A 24,404-nucleotide genomic window follows, 5' to 3' on the forward strand; every position below is an offset into this window, starting at 1 on the left:
CGAGGCATTGCGATGTAGAGCGTAAGTGTCTTTGAGACACATAGAAGTTAAAAGGTCTCCAGGGAAGGGGGGCCCGGATTTGTATAAGGCAGCATAGGCAAGGGTGAGGGCCTTAAATAGAACACGCTGCCCCACCGGGAGCCAGTGCAAATCCTGGAGATGTTGTGTTGTACTGGACCTACCAGAAATGCCCAACAGTGCTCTTGCTGCCGCTTTCTGAATGATCTGAAGCTTTTTCAGCTGATTACCGGGAAGGCCAATATATAACGCATGGGCATAATCAATGCACGACAAGATGAGGGCACGAGTCACCATTTCCTTTGCTGGTCTGGGCAAAAGTGGCAGGAATTTCCTAAGTAGTTTCAGTGTGCCGAAGCACACTCCAACCAGTAATTTAATCCGTGGATAGAATCTGAAGTCCTCACTGAACCAGACCTCTAGATTCTTCGCTGGGCTCCCCTTTGAATTAGGCATGGGGTAACCTGCTGGCCAAAGGTCATCCCTGAAGTGCGGCGGGAAGGACCCGTAGAGGAGTCCATCAGACTTGTCCTCATTGCATTTTTGCTGAGCCCCTCCGAGCCAGTTAAAGACTGCTGCAAGGCAGTTTTTAGCTAGATACGGAGACAGATCCTTTTCCTTCCACGTAAGGAGGACAGCCACGGCCCGTGGAGGGAGTCACCGTAGGGCAGAAAGGTGGGGCAGGGGAGGGGGTACTAAAAACCGGAATATGGATAATTGGAGGTAAGTAAACAATTTAATTAATAAAATGAATTTCCTAGTGTGCCCTGCATCCCAAAATGCGGTTGTGGACAGCCTTCTCAAACACCTTCGCCACAGCCAGGAGAAGTGAGATAGGTCGGTAACTGGCTAGTATAGCAGGGTTTAAAGAGGGCATTTTTAGCAGGGGGAGCAGTTTAGCCTGTTTCCACTCCGGTGGAACCATAGCGGTCTGAAGCGATAAATTGTTTATATTATTCACTTCAAGGTTAACCACCTCCGCCGCAGCTGCTAACTGCCTAGCTAAGCATGCGTCAGCTGGGGAACCTGATTTGAAATATTTGAAAATGGTCAGTGTATCCAACAGGGGAATAGGTGAAAAAACTGTCAGGAGAGTGCGGGCTGGGTCAGGGGTCGGGACAGTCCGGAAGAGGTGTTCCTCCTGCACTAGGATACTTGACCCAAAGCTGTCCAGAATAGATTTGATCTTGTCTATAAAGAAGCTGGACAGCTTCTCACACCAAGAGTTAGAAGCAGGAAAGGCAATTCGTTCCGCGCAAGGCTTCAGGAAACTCTGGACAATGGAAAAGATTTATTTTGAGTTCTCTTTCGACTGAGGGATGCGCTCCGCATAAAAATTGCCTTTGGCCTTCTTAATAGCGGCATAATAATCTTTCTAGGATTTCCTTAGTGTTATTTTGGCCACGGGGCAGTATGCCTGTCTCCAGCTGCGCTCCAAATTTTTACATGCTTGCTTTAGCTCTTTAAGCTTGTCAGAGAACCATGGTTTGGACGGAGTGTTTCTTACTCTTTTATTGACCGGCAGTAGGGAAAGGTGTTCCACAGCCGTGAGATCCAGTTATTGAAACCCCCCACAGAGTCAGTCAAGTCCATAGCAACGGGAGGGCGGGTGACTGACAGGACTCTGCAAAAGGTGCCTGGCTCAATTTGTTGGGGAGGTCTGTCCTTAAGAGACCTCATGGTTGGATAAGGTGTCTGGATAGTCCTTGAAAATTGGATTAAAAAATGGTCGGACCAGGTAACATGAAGTCGTTCTTGGGCAACTAGAGGGAAGTTGAGCAGCCTGCATCTAGATTCTAGAATATGTCCCCCCTATTTGATGCGGAGCTGATCCGTTGGGTAAATTGAGCAAAATTCAAAGAGTCACGGTTTTCCCTCGTGTCGGTGGCCTCAGCACAATCCAAATGTATATTGAAATCCCCTAAAAGTAAGAAATTCACGTAGTGCAAAGCTCTTGGCACAATTAGCTTTGACTAAGGCCTTTAGAAAATGTAAATGTAAATGTATTTGAGCTTTTATAGCGCACAGCTACCAGCAGTGGGTTTCCCGGCGCTTGCTTAGGGAACCCGTCCTGGTATTCCCCTGTGAGATAACCCCGGCAGTGTATCCACAAGGTGAAAGCCAGGCATCCCGCCGCGAGGGGCCGTTGTGGAGATTAAGCAAGCTATTGCCCAGAGTCGCAGAGTGTGAACCCGTGAGTCGAGAAGGCACCGGAGCGAGAATTATCGAGTCCGTGGAATTTTTAGCCCAAGACCCGCCGAGGCGGGGAATTGAATCCTGGTCCAGGGCCGATCTCAGCTTCCGGATATGCCGCCTCTAACCCCTGAGCCACACTTCTCCACAAAGGCACCGGAGGGACTGGGGGTGATAAATCAGGGTGCCTCCCAGCGTACAATAAGGAGATATGGTGAGGGAGAAGTCTAAGGCTTCCCCCTTGTCAATGTCTTGGGTCTCTGTCTGCGTAAAAACCCAGTTTTCTCTGAACACTACCGCAACCCCTCCTCCACTACCTGTTTTGCGGTCTGCCCTTGCTATTTTATACCCCACTGGGATGGCCAAGGCAATAGCCGGTGCAGAGAATTTGTTGAACCATATCTCTGATATGAATACGTCCAACCGATTGTCTGACAAAAGCTCAAAGATGTTCAGAGCATGTTTCCCCGTGGTGCGGGCATTAATTAGGGCAGCTTGTATGTGCTGAGAGTTCTCTGGAACAGAAGAAACGCGATTGGTGGGAGTGCTGGTACCCAAGTCTTTCCTAAAGAAGAAGTTACACTGTTGGCATGTGCTGAAAGTATTGTCCAGAACCATCCATTGTCGCCCACACTTACTCACGTGAGAGCCAATAGTCATAATTTCTGAACGGCTGAAAGTCAAGCGATGGTTCGTTTGCTCCAATGAAAAACTGGCAGCATGGCTGGCTACTGGCCGCTTCCGGGATGCGGACTGGCGCAGATGGGCTTTCCTTAGGCGTGCCTCAGGCACGGCAGCAGCGTGTCCGCGCAGCATGCATAATTTATGTCAAAATGCCCCCAACAACTAGAGTGCGCACTCAGCAAAATGGGGACCTAGATTGTCTCACCACGATTCCCCAGGTTGCATGATGCATGGAAGAGAGTGAACGTTCATTTTTAGATTTTTTTAAAACTAGTTTAGCAGCAAAGTCAATTTTAAAATGTGAATAGCAGCACAGTAAACACATTAAAACATGAGTCTCACACACCTAAGCCAGAGGGAAAGCAGCATACTGACACCACCTCGCTCCTTATGGCGCTGGCCATAGGTCTATGTCAAAATGCTCACAACCACTAGAGCGCTCCCTCAGCAAAATGGCGGCCTAGAGTATCCCACCGGGATTCCACCGTGATGCGTGGTGCGTGGAGAGAGTGAACATTCGTTTTGAGGTTTTTTAAAAACAAGTTTAGCAGCAAAGTAAATTTTAAAATGCGAATAGCAGCACAGTAAAACACATTAAAACATGAGTCTCACACACCCAAGCCAGAGGGAAAGCAGCATACGGACACCACCTCGCCCCTTAAGGGTTGGTAAAATTGCCCCACATGACCAGCATATAGAATTATCCATGGGTAACAATGAATTAGATAAAAGATTCCCACCAAGGTGTTCTGAGTGACATCAAATAGAAAACGAGAGTGAAGCCTTTCTATAATTGTATGTTTTGTATGGCCCCCAAAATTATCTCCCCCTGCTTTCAAGAGCTTCGCAGGGACAGAGGAGTAATGTGGAAGTTGAATATCAGACTATTCTCCTTGTTTCACATAAAAAAAATACATGGCCTTTTACAACCCACACCCACCACTGTCTGTGCCTTTCCTTTGTTCCCATCCATAAGCTGTGCTGACAGGCATTTGGAGAGCCCAGCCACAGCAGCCTGGAATTCCTTAATGACGCAGCTGCAGTGGCTAACACAGTTCTTTTACCCACAGTTCCTACATCATAGCAGTAAAATACTGATTTTAGAATCCAGTCATTCATGCTTATGGTTCTCTATGAGAGTCAAGCAAAACATACAGGATCATAAATGGGTAACAGTGAATAACATGGATGTTCTTTACCGAGGGTTTCTGAGTGACATCAAATAGACAAAGAGAACAAAGTACAAATGAACACTTCTCAGGATTTTTTCGGTACATGCCAATGCATGCGCAGCACTAGGTTGGATGGAACTAGTCTGTGTGAACGTTTAGACACCCGGCACCATACATTAAACTGGTTCCAGTCACTTATGGATAACCAATACAGTAGGAGCGGAATCTCTTCGGATGAAACAAACATCCAATATGCAGTTGTTTTTCTTGTTTAAGTGGCAGAGTTCTGCTGAGGAAGGCGTTTTTGACACTGTGCTGACCCTGACAGCAGGTATAGTGAAAATACAGTGATAATGTATCACTAAACTGAAATAAAATATCACAGTACCTAGGTGACATAATTTTCTTATTACACGTGAATATTCATATTACAGCGGGCCCGGAATAAGGAAAGCATGGTGTTATAGGCATTATGGAATTTTCGACGTTTATACACATAGTTTAGCCAGTCTTACATGATGATAAATATTACCATTTCTTTCTGCCCTGGTCCAACCAGGAGAGAGTTATAATTGGATTTAGGTGGTAACGTCAAGACCAGGACGTGCTGCATGTATGTGGAAGAGGTTGTATTCTTGAAGTAGGTCTCACTGTTAAAGTAAAACGCAGGAGAAGGTAAGGAAATGACTGATAGGTCTCAACCAATCAATCAATCCATGTTTATTACAGAAAGCAATTTTCCATAAAACATATACACAATTTAATTTTCATAATAAACACTCATACAGAAAATCTAAGTGTTCATAGTAAAATCCAAAGGTACCTAACATTAATCAAAATTGTAAAAACATTATCAGCTAAAAATTGTTAACGCGGATCATCGTAAAATAATCTCAGCTAAGGAAGATATCACAGCACATTTAGTCTAGAGTAAATGTAAAACAATAATTAACTACATACAAAAAACCCAGTCTGGTAAGTACAGAAATAACCTCACTGGCACTCAATAAAACTAATTGTGAACACCCTAAATATCGATTCCAAAATATAGACTGCCCAAAATATCGAATCAAAAATATAGATAGCCCAGAATATCGAATTACCAAAATATAGGTCAGAATATCGAATTTGAGGTATGAAATATCGAATTCCATAATATTAAATTTAAAATATCGATTTCCATAATATCGATTTATTTTTAGTGGTATGTATGGTAATATATGTATTAATATTATGTATTCATTTTGTTATGTATGTTTAATTTTTTTAAAGTAATGAATGTTATGTAATTCAATTTTTGCGTAATTTAATTCCGTAGCGGGTTGTGGGTTTATAGGGGAATAGGGTGGGAAATAATTTAATTATAGTAAATTAAATATCAATTTTATTTATATGTATTGATAATTAGATATTTATTGGTAATTAATGTTTATTAATTGGTAATTAATTTTTATAAAAAACTGAAGGTCATTTTCTATTCTCAGTCTATTTTGTAGGAGTTGTATGACAAATTCTTACTACCTGGCTAATTAATGTAGGTTTAGGCTTACGGGGTTGCCCTAAGATTATGTAAATGAGACACTGTGCAAGATATGTTTGCCATTTCTAAATATCAGTTCTCTGCTCAGCACTTACATTTTTGATGTGTTACTCATTCGTAGATATTAGTTTTGGTTCAGGGACCTAGGCCCCCCTCAGCTACTGAATTCATATACCGAAACAGGAAAATCTCACACTCACTTAATGTGCAGGTAGTGTAAATGCCTCCTGTATCACGAGAGACCTTGTGGACAGATTCCCAGGCAGCACCCATGACTCCTTCATGTTCCACCTCAGTGAAATACAAAACCGACTGCCACAGGGTGAATTTGGCGATGGTTTTCTACTAGGTAAGACAATTGCAGACTCAATGAATACAGTGCCCAGAACGGTTTGTTTAATGTTACCTAATGGTTTTCCTTCTCATGCTCTTAAAGAAACAGTGCATATGCGTGGCGTCCCTGGATACTCACACCATACCTGATTCCAAGGACAAGAAGTGAAAGGCAGTACTACAGGGTGCACAGGACAACACATTCAATCATAGGGAGCCCTTTGGGATACTAAAGTCCAGGTTCCACTGCTTCCACAAGAGCACCAGAGCACTTATGTACAGATGTGCTGTTAGAAGCCATATGTGCCATTCTGCAAAATATCTCAATGAGGAAGGGCTTGCACTACATCACCATTGAGGACGAATCTGACTCAGATGACGAATTACCATCACTACAGGTGTAGCAGGACGGGACATGTGCAGCAGAGAGAGGAGCACGATGCACAGAGATCACCAACAACTATTTTCGAGGTAAGAGTGAGTACAACATCTAATAAATAGACATCACATATGATGGTAATACATGGTGCATTACTGAGAGACCAACTTTTATTCAGGTAGTGACAACATTGTTTCTCTCAAGAATCATCAGTATCCATTGTTGATGTAACATTGTTTCAACTAAGCAACAAAGTATGTAATGACAAATAAAACACAGTTAAACTCATGACTCTGAGGGAGAGATTTACTAAGATTTGATGCTGTATTTGCATAACAAAAGAGAAGCAAATCATTTCAAAACCTTTTTTTTTCCAATTTACTTTCCAGCGCTGAATGTCTGACAAAATATCGAAAACTAGAATATCGAAGTACAAAAATATCGGAACAAAATTATCGATGTCAAAAATATCGGGATCCTATACTTAACTATATATCTACACAAATATCGATTTTTTAATATCGACATACAAAAATATCGTTTACTTTGATATCGACCACATTTATATCGGAAAACAAAAATATCGCAATCTGCAAAATGTAATGACACTTACAAAAATATCGAAATCAAAAATATCGTGAACATAAATATCGGATTTAAAAATATATCGACTTTTGTTAACCTTTTCTTTACATAATTAAGGAACGCTTTATATGTTTTCACATCAAAAATAACATACAACACTTTTATTTCTACTATACAAACACCATAAAATCAAATATTTTTTTAATTCATTTATAAATATATCACCTACACATATAAAATTATTCTATGGTACTGTGTATACTTTTCTAATTATTCTTTGATTTTATATTCTAATACTAATTAATGTCAACAGAAATTCAAATATACTAACTAACCAATCACAAGCCTAATTTTTTAAATGAACCAATAGTAAAGTAATTACTACTGACACTCCCCTATATAAGCAATGAAAACGTAAGCACAAACTACTTGCCAAAAGTCACAGAAGGAGATTCATCTCTATCAGAATTGCTGCACAACAAGTAGAAGAACGAGAGTGAAAACCTACTATTACATCTACTAAGTAAGTAAATAAAATATATCCTACATTATTTTCTATTTGTATTTACTTACCTGCTAAATACCCAGTGGCCCTTTGCTATTCATACTACTTAACATTCTAAATAATGATATAAAATTATTTTTTTTAGATACTACCACTACTGATAATTGTACTCCAAATAATTGTGAACAAAAGATAGGAATACAGAATCAGAAAATTATGTAAGTAATTTGACATTGTTTCGTTTTATGCACATTAATCTAAAAACCCAGAAATAATGACTTTTGCACACCATCTTTTTATTTTTCTATAGATTCTGCTACAGAAAACTGCACTAATACAGAACTAAGGCTACAGTACTACATCTATAATCCTTTATATTAAGTAAGTACATAAAATAGAAAGTGCTTCATTTGCTAGTAATACTTAATTACCTGCTAAATACCCAGTACCCCTTTGCTATTCATTGCAGTTAACATGCTAATAAATTATCTGCTAGTATTTGTTTAAGAGACCACGAGGACAGATTATTTTACTCTAAATAACTGTGAACAAAGCATAGGAATACTGAAGCCAAAATATATTTAAAGAATGGCACATTGTTTCATTATGTCCACATAAATCTAAACACAATGAAATAATCATTTTTCGCCCACATATTTATTTTTCTATATAGATTATACTACTGAAATCTGCTTTACTACAGAACTGAAAACATCAGAACTATATCTAAAATACTTTATCATAAGTAAGTACATGAAATAGAACATGCATATTTAGTACTCCTAATGATTTTCATGCTAAATACCCGGTGGCTCTTTGCTATTCATAGTACTTAACATCCAAAATAATAACATATTATTATTTTTTTAGATACTACAACAACTGAATTTTCTTCTCAAACTAAGTGTGAAGAAAGCATAGGAACACAGAATCGAATAACTATGTAAGTTAAGTTACATTGTGTAATTTTGTGGTCAAAAATCTAAAAACTTACAAAATAACAGTTTTCCTCAACATATATTTTTTTCTCTGTAGATTCGACTTCTGAAAACTGCACTCCTCATTAACTAAGGACCCCAGTAGTATTTCTAAAATACATTTTAGTAAGTAAGTATTATGCAAATGCTATAAATGTGTGAAAACAATTCTAACATTTCTAACTGTTTTAATAATTTTCTATGACATATTCTTTATTTACAGAGCAAACACAGTGAATAGATATACAGACAACATACAGAACTTCACATTCTAAACATCAGTAAAACTAATAACTAAGTAAGTATATTAAATGACATATTTACCACATGTTTCAAAAAATCTACCAACATGGTGAGTAAAGTAACTCATATGTTCCTTATTTTTTGTAGATAACACTACAAAGTATTCTACAGAAGTTGAAGAAAGAATTAGACCTGCCAAATACCAACAACAAAAATTATGTAAGTATCTTCACAATGTGAATAATGAAGACACATCTTTGTAGTAAAAATGAGCTTTATAATTGCTAATTTACCTAAACATTAATAAATAATATACTACTTTCATATTTCTCTGACCAGCTACAACAACATCAAAAATATTTATCCTCAACTAAAGAAACAAGAAAGTCCAAAGTTTAGCTGTACATTGGAAAACACGTAAGTATAAACATTCCTACTTATCACTAACATAGATTATTGATCACATTTAAATTGATATTAACTATTATATATATTTTATAGATATACACAGTACAAAATGACCGAAGGAGCCGAGTTTGTGACCAGCCAAAAAGGAAAATTATTGTTATGCTACATGGGTTACACGTACACACAGGAAAAACAATATGGCATGAAAGTGAATTGGAAATGTTGCAAATATTATTCCAACAAGTGCTACGGCAGAGCAACAACAAAAGAAGCTACAGTACTATATACTAGGGAACATAATCATCCACCTAATATTACAGAAATAGAAGTCAGAACAGCCATGGAAAGTATAAAAGAAGCTAGTACTGGATCCCAAAAGCAAACTAATGTAATTTTGAAAGAAGCCATTCCAAAAATTCCCAAAACAGCCTCAACCCAAATGCCAAACATCCTATCATTAAAAAGAACAATAGCACGGACCAAAAAAGCGACAACTTCTTCAACACCATGTCCTAGAACATATCAGGATATTAGTTTTAGTGCTAACGAAATAATAACTTTAAATAAACAACCCTTTATAATTTATGACAACGAAAGCAATGAAAATAGACTAATCATTTTTGGTACCAGTATGAATTTAGTGAAACTGCAGCAAAGCCAATATTGGATGATGGATGGGACATTTAACATCTGTCCCAAACCATTCTTCCAATTATACACCATACATGGCCTCTATCACAACTGCAATATCCCTTTATTATATGCACTATTGCCTAACAAAAACAATTCTACTTATATGGAATTATTAAATGTCATAAAACAAAAAACCAATGATTTCTCTCCGGACAAAATCATTCTTGATTTTGAGCATGCAATGCTCTCCACTATTCTAAAGATCCACCCACATACCTCCATTCAAGGGTGCTATTATCATTTCAACCAGTGTTTATGGCGACACCTTCAAAAAACTACCCTAAGTGTCGAATATGCTACAAATTCTTCATTTGCTTTTCAGATAAAAAAACTTATAGCACTTGCCTATGTCCCTACAACAGATGTAGGTGAACATTACAATATTATCATAGACAGTCCATTTTATAAACAAAACGAGGCTAGATTAACTCCTTTTCTTGATTACTTCGAGGACACCTGGGTAGGCAGACTCCACAGATCTGGGCACAGGAGAAATCCAAAATTCCTTATTCCCTGGTGGAATGTGTACCATAGTACCCTTAACGGGGAGTCAAAAACTAACAATGCCGTTGAAGGTTGGCACAATGCATTTGTCCAATCAACTGGCAGAAGCAAACCTAGTCTCGAAAAATTCATAAAATGCCTACAAAAAGAACAGAGCTATCAAGAATTCCGAATGGACCAATCTGTTACCGAAATTGTCCCTAAAACATCCAAGCAAAATAAACAAATGCACAAGTACCTGGAAGAGCAGGTTAAACTGTACCCTAATACGAAAGGCATAGAATACCTAAACATCATAGCCAAAACACTACTGTAAATAAAGCCGAAACTGTTATTAAACACCAAATGTAGCACCTAAGTATGTGAAAAAATGTAACGTGAGCTTTTAAAGTATTTAATGTATGCAATATATAATGATATTATTTTAATATATGCACACATTAAAACAAAATAATAAGTTTAAATCAATTCCGTAATAAATATGACATTACCCACCCACAAAAAAAAATAGAATGCAAACACTTACCAATTTAGTTGTCTATCCAAGAACGTCCATTACCACCAAAGTAATCCAGGTAGAGCAAAAGTAACCCAAAAAAAAATGTAAAAATACAACTGTTCCACAATTAGGAATTCCACGCGGTCCTTAGCCATCGAACTACCATAAAAACCCGAAAAAGTGGAAAAAAATTAAGAATCGCTCCGGAAAACCCGAAAAACTGTAAAGAAGTGTTTGTAAATCACTGTAGGATTAGAAAAACTAACACTTCCTTTAGAAAAAAAACGGAACTTCCGATGTTGCGAACACCTAGGAAAAAAACATAGAAAACAGACATTCCCACCCACAATATTTAACAAATAATGACAGAGTAACATATTAACATTGATGAGTTAATGTTCGATATACCCTAAAATACTTAAATGAAGTCTATAAATAATTAGTAAACTAACTAACACGACGTGTATATACCATACGTAAATATGTTATTTCTAAATCTGAAACATAGCTCCCTCACAGTCAACAGCACTAAATATAAGCTCACTAGTGTCAAACCATAATATTAATACACATATAATATATAAAATGAAGCTTACCTGCAGCGACGTGAAGTGTCTCCCAACCGCGATCAGCCCTTCTTCAAAATAACCCAAAACGACCAAACCCGGTTACAAAAGAAAGCACCAAAAAGTAAATAAAATAGTCCCATTTGTAAAATATAATATCTATACAGAACTAAATGTGTTAAAAAATAAGTATTAATTTATGTTATGTAGAAAAAAATATATTTTTTTTTCCTACAAAGAAATCATGATAAAAATGTACATTAATATAATAATGTAATATGATGAAAAAAATGATGTTTATGTTAACAATGTTAAAAATTGTAAGTACATTGTCACAAAAAGAAAAAATTTATTTTGTAAAAATGTTAAATGTTTATTTATATTGTACAAATGTTATCTTCACAAATGAAGGTGAGAAAAGCTTTACAGAAAAATATTATTGTTATTAGCAATTTTTTCCTGACAAAACAATATGTGAAAGAGATAATAAAGAATGTTAATGTCATATGAAAATGAAGATAAATAATAATGGTTCTGTATAGTTGTTATTAATTGTGCTTATAAAAGTTTATTTCGAAAGAAATGTCAATAAAAAGATATTATTATGCATTTATGTTATTTGTTAAAATGTAAATAAATAAAAGTTAATAAAATCATGCTGAATATTGTATTTTATTATCTTACTAAAAAGGTATCAATGTAATAAAAAATAAATATCTGCATATTAGAAATGAGTATATGTTGGACTATAATAATGTAATGAAGAATATAAAAAATCCAGTGTACATTAAATTACAATACATGTAGCACAGTAATAACATAAATATTAATATTCCTACTATACTCTACAGCAAATGTTAATATGTACTATACACTAATTAATTTCAATAGATTATTCCAACAGTAGTGTACAGTAAATTAAACTTGATGTAATATTATATATGTTACAAATCCTGTAATTGATTAAATGACAAATACATATATATTTATCCTGTAGAACTAGGTACCAAAATAAATAAATTAACCCTGAACTCTACAAATACTCCTTTACCCTAAAAACAGAACACTGACCCTGAACCCCAAAAATAGACCTTAACCTAAAAACTAAAAACTGACCCTGAACCCTAAAATTAGCCCTTTACCCAAAAACTTAAAACTAACCCTGAACCCTAAAATTAGCCCTTTACCCAAAAACTAAAAACTGACCCTGAACCCTAAAATTAGCCCTTTACCCAAAAACTTAATACTGACCCTGAACCCTAAAATTAGCCCTTTACCCAAAAACTAAAAACTGACCCTGAACCCTAAAATTAGCCCTTTACCCAAAAACTAAAAACTGACCCTGAACCCAACAAATACCCCTTTCTCCACAAACTGAAAACTGACCCAGAACCCTAAAATTAGCCCTGTACCCACAAACTGAAAACTGACCCTGAACCCAACAAATACCCCTTTCTCCACAAACTGAAAACTGACCCTGAACCCAACAAATACCCCTTTCTCCACAAACTGAAAACTGACCCTGAACCCAACAAATACCCCTTTCTCCACAAACTGAAAACTGACCCTGAACCCAACAAATACCCCTCTCTCCACAAACTGAAAACTGACCCTGAACCCAACAAATACCCCTTTCTCCACAAACTGAAAACTGACCCTGAACCCAACAAATACCCCTTTCTCAACAAACTGAAAACTGACCCTGAACCCAACAAATACCCCTTTCTCCACAAACTGAAAACTGACCCTGAACCCAACAAATACCCCTTTCTCCAGAAACTGAAAACTGACCCTGAACCCAACAAATACCCCTTTCTCCACAAACTGAAAACTGACCCTGAACCCAACAAATACCCCTTTCTCAACAAACTGAAAACTGACCCTGAACCCAACAAATACCCCTTTCTCCACAAACTGAAAACTGACCCTGAACCCAACAAATACCCCTTTCTCCACAAACTGAAAACTGACCATGAACCCAACAAATACCCCTTTCTCCACAAACTGAAAACTGACCCTGAACCCAACAAAACCCAACAAATACCCCTTTCTCCACAAACTGAAAACTGACCCTGAACCCAACAAATACCCCTTTCTCCACAAACTGAAAACTGACCCAAAACCCAACTAATACCCCTTAAATAAAAGATAATTAAGTACAAATAAAAAAATAATTAACCAATACAAATTAATTTTTCTCAACGAATTGAGTAAATAATAAATTAGACTATATAATATTAATTACTGAACTAATTATTATTAATTAATTACCAATTAGGTGTAATGTATGGAAAAATATGTACATTTATTAATTATTGTTTTAATTATTAATAAATTACTTCCCACCCTTATCCCCTATAAACCCAATAACCCGCTCCTAAACCTAAAAAATTTATTTATTAATAATGTATTTTTCTACTTGTAGTAAAACAAAATAAACAAATATCTACATATATAGTTTAAAATATATATTTGTTAATTAATAATTAATATTTATTAATTATCAATTAATAATTAATTAATAATATAGACTATATGATCTTAATTAATTAACTAATTAATTATAATTAATTAAATAATATGTATAATTTAGTATTTGTTATTAACATATATTATTTAATTATTTATAAATTACTTCCCACCCTTATCCCCTATAAACCCAATAACCCGCTCCTAAAACTAAAAAAAAAATTTTGCAAACTTTTATTTTACTAAATGTATATATACCAAATTATCAATTATCTACATATAATGTTTAAGATATATAATTCAAATTTCATAATTAATATTTATTAATTATCAATTAATTATTAATTAATAATATACACTATATGATCTTAATTAATTAACTAATTAATTATAATTAATTAATTTATATTTATAATTTAGTATTTGTTATTAACATATATTAATTAATTATTAATAAATTACTTCCCACCCTTATCCCCTATAAACCCAATAACCCGCTCCTAAAACAGAAATAAAATTATTTTAAATTTTTATTTTACTAAATGTATAAATACTAAATTAACAATTATCTACATATAATGTTTAAAATATATAATTCTAATTTCATAATTAATATTTATTAATTATCAATTAATTATTAATTAATAATATAGACTATATGATCTTAATTAATTAACTAATTAATTATAATTAATTAAATAATACGTATAATTTAGTATTTGTTATTAACATATATTAATTAATTATTAATAAATTACTTCCCACCCTTATCCCCTATAAACCCAATAACCCGCTCCTAAACATAAATATGTATTTTTAAATATTTTATTAATTATTGTTTTATTTATTATAAATCAGCTTTTTTATAACTTTCCCATACCATTATTTTGATTTTTCCTATACTATAGATTATTTCCATTACTACACGATATTTTTTTTTTACGATATTTTGACACTCGATATTTTTTTTGTCGATATTTTTGCATACTCTTCTATTTCGATATTTTTGTATCCGATATTTTTGCATACCTATATTTTTGTCCTACGATATTTTTACTTCGATATTTTGTCTTTCCGATATTTTTTTTTCGATATTTTGTCTGATTACCTCCAGCGCTAATGTTGTTTAGCCCTGGAAATAACGTGAGAGCAATGCAATGCACTGCATAGAGCTGCATGCATTACTTAGACTCAAGGGGGCGTACCATGGGTGGAGCATGGGCATTACCATGCAACCACCCAAGGTTTCTAATGCTAAACCCAATTTACTTTAGCATCAGAAAACTGTGCCCTTCTGAAGTAGGCGCAAGGAAGGAGAAATGCTTTAATTTCTCCTTCCTTTTTCGACTTTGTACATGTGCTGCACTTTACAGCACACATACAAAGTGGGAAAATGGTTAAAGTGAATCTGTGCATAGTATTTTATACTGGAAGGGCACCCTTCCAGTACAAAACCTATGCTAGACTCACAGAGACACCCTTGCAGCATGGCGCAAAGGTATTTCCAGCCAAAAGTATTTTTTTGGTAAACTGCTCCATTTTCTTTGATTCCCTGTCAGGTGGTGTAGAAGTAAAGGAGCCTGGGGTCAGCTTTGAGACACAAGAAGCCAGCAACATGAGGCTCTCCGTAGATGGGTGTTCTGATAAGAAGCTGGGGTTTCCCGAAGCTGGTATAACTTGAAGAATTTCCAGATCCAGAATGGTTCCTGGGATACTCAAAAGGCAAAGAATATGCAGGTAGAAGTATCTATCAGAAAGTATTTCACTACAACTGAAAACTATTTTAAATTGATCAAAGATATTCCCTTTTTGCATGTGCTCAGAGCAACAGCTGGCAAATACTGGTTGCTCACATGTGGCTAATCAAGGATTCCAGACTATGGAAATCTATACTATGTACTGGTTAAATAATGAAAAATGTTGATTGTGTGTTAAAATGTCCGTTTAAGTTAACAATACCACATGAAGGGCACTGCTATGGTGCATTTAAAAGGTAAGATGGTCAGCGATCCTGCAATGGATGTGGGACTGTAAAAGAAAGGGTGTATAAAGAAAGAGACTGTGAACTATAAGTCTGTGGTTGGAAACAGTTATAGATAACGTAGGTTTGGTGACACGGGGCTTAATGGTAAAAACTTTGTGACCTTGGTATTGTACAAAAGGGGGTGATGATGGCTGAAGACGGCTGTAATGCCAGAAACCGGTCCTAGGAAGCTTGTTTCTGTTCCAGGGAAGGCATGGCTTGGCAGTTCGGGCTGGACTGTTCCCATGAGGCACAGGGACTGATTTGCATATGGGCATGTCTGAACTGGGGTGGCAAAGTGGGCTAAAGAACGGTGATGGATTAAACCCAGATCTGTTGACTGGGTGTGAGTGTTTAATTGGTTTAGATGCTCCGTCCATCACCACCCCCTTTTGTACCGCTTTGTTCGCCATAAGTTGGCAGGGTATGCTCAGACGTGAGTCCCTTGTTCACTTTGCCACTGGATTCAAGCAAACCTGGCTGAAGACGGCTGTAATGCCAGAAACCGGTTCTAGGAAGCTTGTTTCTGTTCCAGGGAAGGCATGGCTTGGCAGTTCGGGCTGGACTGTTCCCATGAGGCACAGGGTCAGACTGATTTGCATATGGCCATGTCTGAACTGGGGTGGCAGAGTGGGCTAAAGAACGGTGATGGATTAAACTCAGATCTGTTGACTGGGTGTGAGTGTTTGATTGGTTTAGATGCTCCGTCCATCACACCCCCTTTTGTACCGCTTTGTTTGCCATAAGTTGGCAGGGTATGCTCAGACGTGAGTCCCTTGCTCACTTTGCCACTGGATTCAAGCAAACCTGGCTGAAGACGGCTGTAATGCCAGAAACCGGTCCTAGGAAGCTTGTTGCCGGTCCAGGGAAGGCATGGCTTGGCAGTTCGGGCTGGACTGTTCCCGAGAGGCACAGGGTCAGACTGATTTGCATATGGCCATGTCTGAACTGGGGTGGCAGAGTGGGCTAAAGAACGGTGATGGATTTAACCCAGATCTGTTGACTGGGTGTGAGTGTTTGATTGGTTCAGATGCTCCGTCCATCACCACCCCCTTTTGTACCGCTTGGTATTGTAGCCATCCTGGTGTCTGAACAACAGGGGAATGGCAATCTAAAAAGGTGCAGATAAGCTGTAGCATTTACAGTAGTTACAGAATGTGTGTTGTTAATTATGTGCTTGTGATTTGGTTTGCTTACTGTAGAAACTTTATTTCGGGTGTAAGCCATTAAAAGGACATGGAATAAAACATACATAAAAAAATGTGCATTTACATTATAGATGTGCAAGATTGTGTCAATGAGGTCGTGCCATGATGCCCCCACAACTCATACATATGAATATCTGGAAGGATAGGGCAATACTGTGAACTGCAAGACATCTTTAAAATATCTCCCACTACTTGCATTGTTTTTAATTGTCGCTGTGTAATGTGAGCTTGCCACCCCAGGTGTTCTGCAGGAGTGAGGCCTAAATACACAAATGTACGCACACGTTCTAATGGAGCCCCTTCTCTGGTAAGATGTGTTGTAGTCCCAGGTACTTAGGGGCATATTACCAACAACTAGCGATAATTTTTGTCTCTAACTTGTTTAGAGACAAAAATTATCGCCGCACATCGGCGATTTTTATCGCAGATAAACCTTGCTATTAGCAAGGTTTATCGCAAATGCGATAAAAAACGGCCGCAATGCATGAATATCGCTGAAAAGTCAGCGATATTCATGCATTACCGAGCTAATGCTCTTAGCCATGTTATCCACCTCCCATTGGATAACATGGCTAAGAACTGCTCAGGGCAGGTGTTAGCTTTTGGAGATATTCGCGCTTAGCGCGAATATCTCCAAAAGTTGGTAATAGGAGATAGCGATGTTAGGGACTGTTTCCAGTCGCTAACATCTTGGCACGCCCACTTTGCATGTCATTAGTGATAAATATCACTGACATGCAAAGCGGGGCCCAAGATGGTCGCTATCTCCTATTAGCTGTCACTAACTGGTGTTAGCGACAGCTTGGTAATAGGGAGATAATTTTATCTCCGCTTTCTTGGCTTTTAAAGCCAAAAAAGCGGAGATAAACCCCCTTGATAATATGCCCCTTAGTTTTGCTCACTCTTATCTCCTGTCCCCTCATCCTGCAAAAACAATCAAACTGATCCAGAAGCTTCTCGAGTCCCATTTTGGTTTTGCAGATCAATAAGGTATCATCAGCAAACATTAGGGCGGGCACCCTCATGTTTGCTAATCTAGGCATGTCGTGTTCATATTGGTCCAGGAATTTAACGAGGCCGTTAATGAAGAGTGTAAAGAGCGTGGGTGCCAGCACGCACCCCTGCCTGACTCCACTAGTTAAGGGGAGGGGATTGGTTAGCTCTCCTGCGCTGCCGTATCTCACCTGCGCAAAGTTGTTGAAATCCAGCCTGACTATGGTATCTAACAAGTAGCTTGGCACTCCCTTCTCACAAAGGACCTGCCAGAGCGTTAATCTTTATACCAAGAGAGCATGTCTACAAACACGACATAAAGTCGTCCCCTGCCCAGTGTAACTGTTTTCCAGTACAACATTTGTAGACAGGACGCTTAATCAATTGTACTTGTGGACTCTCTAAAGCCCACCTGGAGGGGTGTCAGAATCTCATTGTCAGCTAGCCAATCCTGTAGTCTAGAGACCACTTTACTAAAAAGCTTTTGTGAACTGTCTAATAGACTTATTGGACGATAATTCACCGGCAAATAATGTGAGCCCTTTTTAAAGATGGGGATTATTTTGGCCCCAGCCCAAGTATGTGGCATTGATGCCCCCTTCAAAACTGCTGAGTCCAGTACTGCTAAATAGGCACTCCAGAGTTTGGTCTCACTCAGGAATAGATTGCCCGGGATCCCTGGAGCTTTGTTGGGGACTATTCCCTAATTACCAAATTTATTTGGGAGGCGTGGCCAAGCTGGAACCAAGATGGTCGTGCCGCATTGAAGCTCCCCCAACGAATCGACTACGCTGCTGCATCCCTCGCAATAACGGCAGTTATCTCCCCTGAATCGACAACGCAGTGTTGCCAAGGTCTTTCTGCATGCGGAGATCAGATGACGAAGTGGTGTCTCCATGGTGGTAAACTGCCGACTGGTGAACACTGAGTGGGGCGCAAGGCGGTGGCAGCCTGAGCCATCGACTCACGAGTGTAATACAGCAGAGTAGGAGCAACGTACAGCGGCTACCACCTGAGTGCTGCGGGGGCTATAGGTGGTGGTGAGTACACCGAGTGCGGGTTTGGGCTGCTGCCTCGCTCTCCCCTTCCTGGTGCGCATTTCGGCCTGAGCGGGGTGTGGCCGCTTTTGGCTGCCCCTAGGGCACTGCACTCACTCCTGCCCCGTTCCTAAGGCCCCGCGGGTGAGCCCAGGAGACGTCCATTCCATCGCTGTGGAGTGGGAGCCGGAGAGAGACAAGGGGCGGTCTATTGCCTCCTGCGCCCGGTTGGCTCCCGGCGTGTCCCTGCTGCCGTTCGGCCCTTTGCAACACGACTGGCGGCCACTTAAACTTTCCATCCGGTCTCCTGCAACCGCAGGATTCCTGACGCAGCACGTCCACCCACTATACCAGCACGGCACATGCCACCCATCACGCTGCTGCCAAAGCCCACATTTCATCTACAGTGCCCCGCACTTCATACACTGCTGGCTCCTGTCCGCACCTGAGGGGTGTTTTGATTTTCCTGCGTAATGCAACTGGTGCCTCCCTATACGCTGCTTCAGGGCGGGCAGACTGGCGCATTGGCCTACAGGGCTCGTGCATCTACACCCGGCGCAGACCAGGGACGGTCCCCTACACGCCTCGGCGGAGCGGCTTCGTACCACTGCGCCTTGCCCTCGGTCCGTCCATAGAAGTATCCTGCAGGCCTGAACGGTGAGCCCGCTCTCCGGGCGCCAGCAACTTTCCACACCTGATACCATAAGAGGAGATCCAATACCCACCTAATGGTGTGGCTGGACCCTCGTTCTCAGCACTTTCGGTTCTAGGTCCTGCCCTGCTCTCCTCCCCTTTCCCTTGTTCGGCCCACTCCTCTGTGGCCTGGCTTGCATCGCTGGGCTACGGCATGGGACGCAGGGATCCCAAGCAGAAGACCCTTCCCTTTGAGAAGCTAGTGGAAAGGGTTACCGAAGAAAGCTCAAACATGGCGGATGGCGGGTCGGGTCCAGATGTAATTGGTTATGCTTCTGTACCTTCAACCTCCATGCTTCAATAGATGAGAGCGGGTTTTAATGCACTGGAGGGGAGGTTTGATAACCTTGACAGGAATCTAGCCACCTTGGGGGCAAAAATCCATGTCCATGACAGATGCCTGGATGTTGCTGAGGCACGTGTATCGGATATTGAAGATGGCACTGCACAGTCCATTAAAAGACTGGAACGAGTGGAGTGCATCCTCAAGGAAGTGGCAATTAAAAACGAGGACCTGGAAGCGTGAAGCTGGCGCAACAACATGCACATCCTGGGAGTGCAGTGGACTACCACCACAGGCCACCTTGACCTCTTTGTTGAAACTCTATTTTCTGACTTGTTTGGTAAAGAGTCCTTTAACCCCGGATTTGTGGTGGAGCGCGCACATCGGTTCCTCGGGTCCCGGCCCAACCCAGGCTGTCCTCCACGCCCTATCATAGCACGCATCATGAACTTTTGAGATCGTGACACTATATTACACCTCGCTAGGGAACGAGGACACAACACATGGCAGGGCTCAAAGCTTACTTTCTTCCCAGACTTTACCATTATGGTGCAGGAGGCCCGTCGCAAATACAATGGAGTTAAGATCACCCTCAAAAACTTTGGTTTGAAATACGGCATGTTATACCCTGCCAGATTAAGAGTTGACGTTGCTGGCCGTGCCCGCATTTTTGAGAATCCTTCCGATGTGCAGCACTTTTGCCACACTTATAAGCAAAATAACAAACCGGCTGTTTAGGGCAGTGGAAGTCCCTCTCCTCCGCACATTGGCTCTGATGCAAGCATGGAACTCTTTTCTGGTTCAGGAACTGGTTGACTCTGCTACATGGCTCCTCTCTGTCTTTGCAGAATGATAGGGGAATGACATTATACATCACGTTTGATATGTTTCAATTAGCTGATCGGCTGTCGTGGCGTTGCCACCCCTCATGGTGTATCCCTTGGATTTATTTATTGTCCAACAGATGTACTGCTTCAAGGTTTTTTCTTTCCACTGTAATGTCGATTGGTACACTACATATTACTGTCTGTTTGGGTTTTGCCTCGCCTTTTTTGCAGTGAGGTGGGGTGGGGGGATGACTGCCATTACATAGCAAATGTTGTTTACTTTTCAGCTTGTTCACTGTCACAGTTTGCATTTAACGGTTTTTGCTTGCAATTCTCATACAGGCCGCTTCTACTAGATGACTCAGCTGGGAAATGTTGAGGGCCCCTCCAGCGTATCCTTGTTGTCCTGAAATGTCCGGGGTCTCAATGATAATCGCATGAAACTACAGGATATTCACTATCTGCTTCGGCATAATGTAGGCGTTGCATTCCTGCAAGAAACGCATTTCCCAAAGTCCGACTCAGTCCACTTTTCTTCAGGTTTGGGAGCTCACAGATATTTTGCTAACTTTAGTAACTACGCCAGGGGCACAGTCATTCTCATTCACAATAGGGTCCCCTTCAGTTTACACTCTGTGGTCGATGACAGCGAAGGCAGATACACAATTGTAATGGGGACACTAATGGGTCATAGTGTTGCTTTCATCTGCGTGTACGCCCCGAATACCGATTCACCAGACTTTTTCCATGCTTTACAAGCCCAGATTTCAAAGTTAAATCCTATTTTACTGCTGATGGGTAATCCTTAACCCCGAATTGGATATCACTGCTAAATCCCATGGCACTAAACCTCGTGCTCACCATGCTTTGCTTGATCTTTGCGACCAATTCTCCCTACTCGAAATTTGGCGCCATTGTAATCCTTCTCACACTCACTTTGCGCACTATGCAGACCAGCACAACACCTGGACTAGAATTGACTACTGGCTGCTCTTCCCTGGTGTCTCCTGCTGGTACCACTCTCTGGTGACACTTCCGAGGACGTACTCCGATCACTCCCCGGTTAAGATTCTTCTTCAGGTTGCACGGCCTGACGGATTTGAGAGACAATGAAGCTTCCCTAGTCGCGCCCTCAATGACGACTTATTTAACGCTGAGGTGCACGAGGCCATTGAGGATTACTTTACCATCAATATAGGCTCGGTCGACACCTGGGCGGTACTGTGGGAGGGGTTTAAGGCCTACATCAGGGGAGTTTGCATTGCCAAATATTCCGGGGTACTTAAAGTTCTTCATACTACACTTGTTGGATTAGAGCATAATCTCATGGACCTGGACAATGCGTCGCGACGATCCCCTCTCCGAGGCTGATGTCCTTGGAGCCATTTATGACATTTGTTGCTCCTCTGCCCCCGGACTAGATGGCTTCACTGGGGAATTCTACAAGGCTTACAAAGATTAATTAGTGCTGCAATTAATCGAAATGTATGCGGAAGCCCTCGAAAGGCAGATCCTGCCCCCTACGCTCTATGAAGCAGTTTTCATACTACTACCCAAGCCTGGCAAGGATCCATCATTATGCTGGGCCTATAGACCCTAATCCCTTCTCAATTTGGATTACAAAATTCTCACTAAAATTGTCGCCAATCGCTTACCCCAATTGATGGAGTTCATTATTTCACCGGCTCAATCTAACTTCTTTCTACGTCCTTGAATCTCAGGACACTGTTCTCAGTTCTTCATAGAATTAGCCCCGAGGTCCCCGCCGCTGCAATTCTCTTGGACACTGAAAAGGCCTTTGATACCTTGGAATGTCCCTTTTTCATGTCAATCATTCCCTGCATGGGTATGCAGGTGGGACTCATAGCTACCACGGCACCGTTGTACAGCCGTCCCGCGGCGAGGCTTCGCCTGAATGGCACACTCTCCTGACATTTCTCCTTATCCCGCGGTACACGCCAGTGGTGCCCCTTATCACCTCTGTTATTTATTCTTGCCATGGACTCCTGGATTCACTTTCAGGAGAGGCATCTGCGAAGAGGCCTGCAATTCAACACTGGCCCCCTTCTAGTTTAGCTCTACGCGGACGACACCATCCTATATGTCCGGGATCCCCCGGTGAATTTAGAGCCGCTCATTAGAGAAATTCTCCGTTTTGGGCAAAACTCTGGCCTAGGCATCAACTGGCGCAAGTCCGTTTTTTTCCCCCTTAACTTCCAGCACAACCCAATGGGAATGTGAGTTCCCTCTTGAGTGGTACTCTGATTCTGTCAAATATCCAGGAATTCACATCCACTTAGACACAGAACAGATCCTCCGCTTCAACTATGGACAGGCAGTTGGGACTCTTGAGGCCCAGGTGGAGCGCTGGCTACGACTGCCTTTGTCTATCGCTGGCAGAGTCGCTATTATGAAGATGGTCGTCCTTCCCAAACTTTTGTACCTTTTCAACAATATTCCCATTACCCTCCCTAATTGTTTCTTTTCTAAGATTGAATCGCACCTTCTATGATTGGTCTGGGGGGGCAAACAGGCGCCTGTCCACTGGCAGGTTCTCACCCTACCTCATGAGAGGGGAGGTTATGGAGTGCCGAATCTCCATCTATGTTATCTTGTGGCTCAATGCAGCTACGCCTTCGCATGGTGTCATCCCGATGCCAGGATACCCTTCCTCCGCCCGGAAGCGGATTTCGTTTTCCCTGAGCAGCTATCCACTGTCCTGCGGAAAGGTATACCTAGGGACCCTAATGATATACAGACGGTCTCAACTACCAGCTGGGCATGGGACAAACTAAGACGAATTAATGATGCCTCGAAGCTGTATTCCTCAACTCTTCCCCTCCCAATCCCCGCTGGCTTCCCATAACTGGTGAGAGACTGGTGCAGCGTTCTTTAACCAAATTTGTCGTTACGAAATTAGGAGACCGGAATCCCGACTGACATATTTTTTCCACTGTGGAGGGTGACCGCTTTCACAAAGCCACGTTCATGGACAGGTTTGTGTTGGAATGGCTCTGCTTAGCTCTCAGAGCAGCGCTTCCAGGGTTTCTCATTGAACCAGATTCATTCACTCCTCTTTCACTAACCATGGAGAGCATGAGCGAGGTACACCTTGCATCTAAACTCTATAAGGCATGCTCCGGGATGCTACCGGTTAACAGCGACAAGATTCACAGGGACTGGGAGGGAGATCTGGCCCACCGCATCACTGACGAACAATGGGCAAAATGCTGCATAGTCACGAAAGAAATTTCACTAAACAGCAGGCATAAACTACTTTTAAGTTTCTTCCCAGACTGCACATCAGTCCGGCCAAAGTTCACAGACTGAACCCGACTTGGCCACACAACTGCAGCAAATGCAGCGCCCTACACGCTGATTTTGCACACCTCATCTGGACCTGCCTCGCTATACTACCATTCTGGGAAAGTGTACACAAAATTGTAAATGACATGACTGCTTTGTCCCTTATTCCTACACTGGAGGTGGCACTTTTGGGATATGTAGTGAACTTCCCCACAAAAGTTAGGAAATTCACAGCCCTATGTTTACTACTGGCCAAATGAGAAATA

The 24,404-nt window shown here is 40.5% G+C and overlaps 1 protein-coding gene across 1 annotated transcript in view; it reads right to left on the reverse strand.

Annotated features, from left to right (window-relative positions):
• LOC147747989 (guanylyl cyclase C-like) overlaps positions 1-24,404 on the reverse strand; it is a 679,125-nt gene that overhangs the window by 469,008 nt on the left and 185,713 nt on the right. The window contains exon 7 of the mRNA XM_086957579.1: positions 4,600-4,717. Within this exon, the coding sequence (XP_086813705.1) occupies positions 4,600-4,717 (118 nt within the window). The remainder of the gene's footprint in view (positions 1-4,599; positions 4,718-24,404) is intronic.

The sequence above is a fragment of the Lissotriton vulgaris genome, chromosome 1_1 (assembly GCF_964263255.1).
Source record: "Lissotriton vulgaris chromosome 1_1, aLisVul1.2, whole genome shotgun sequence".
Classification (NCBI taxonomy): Eukaryota; Metazoa; Chordata; class Amphibia; order Caudata; family Salamandridae; genus Lissotriton; species Lissotriton vulgaris.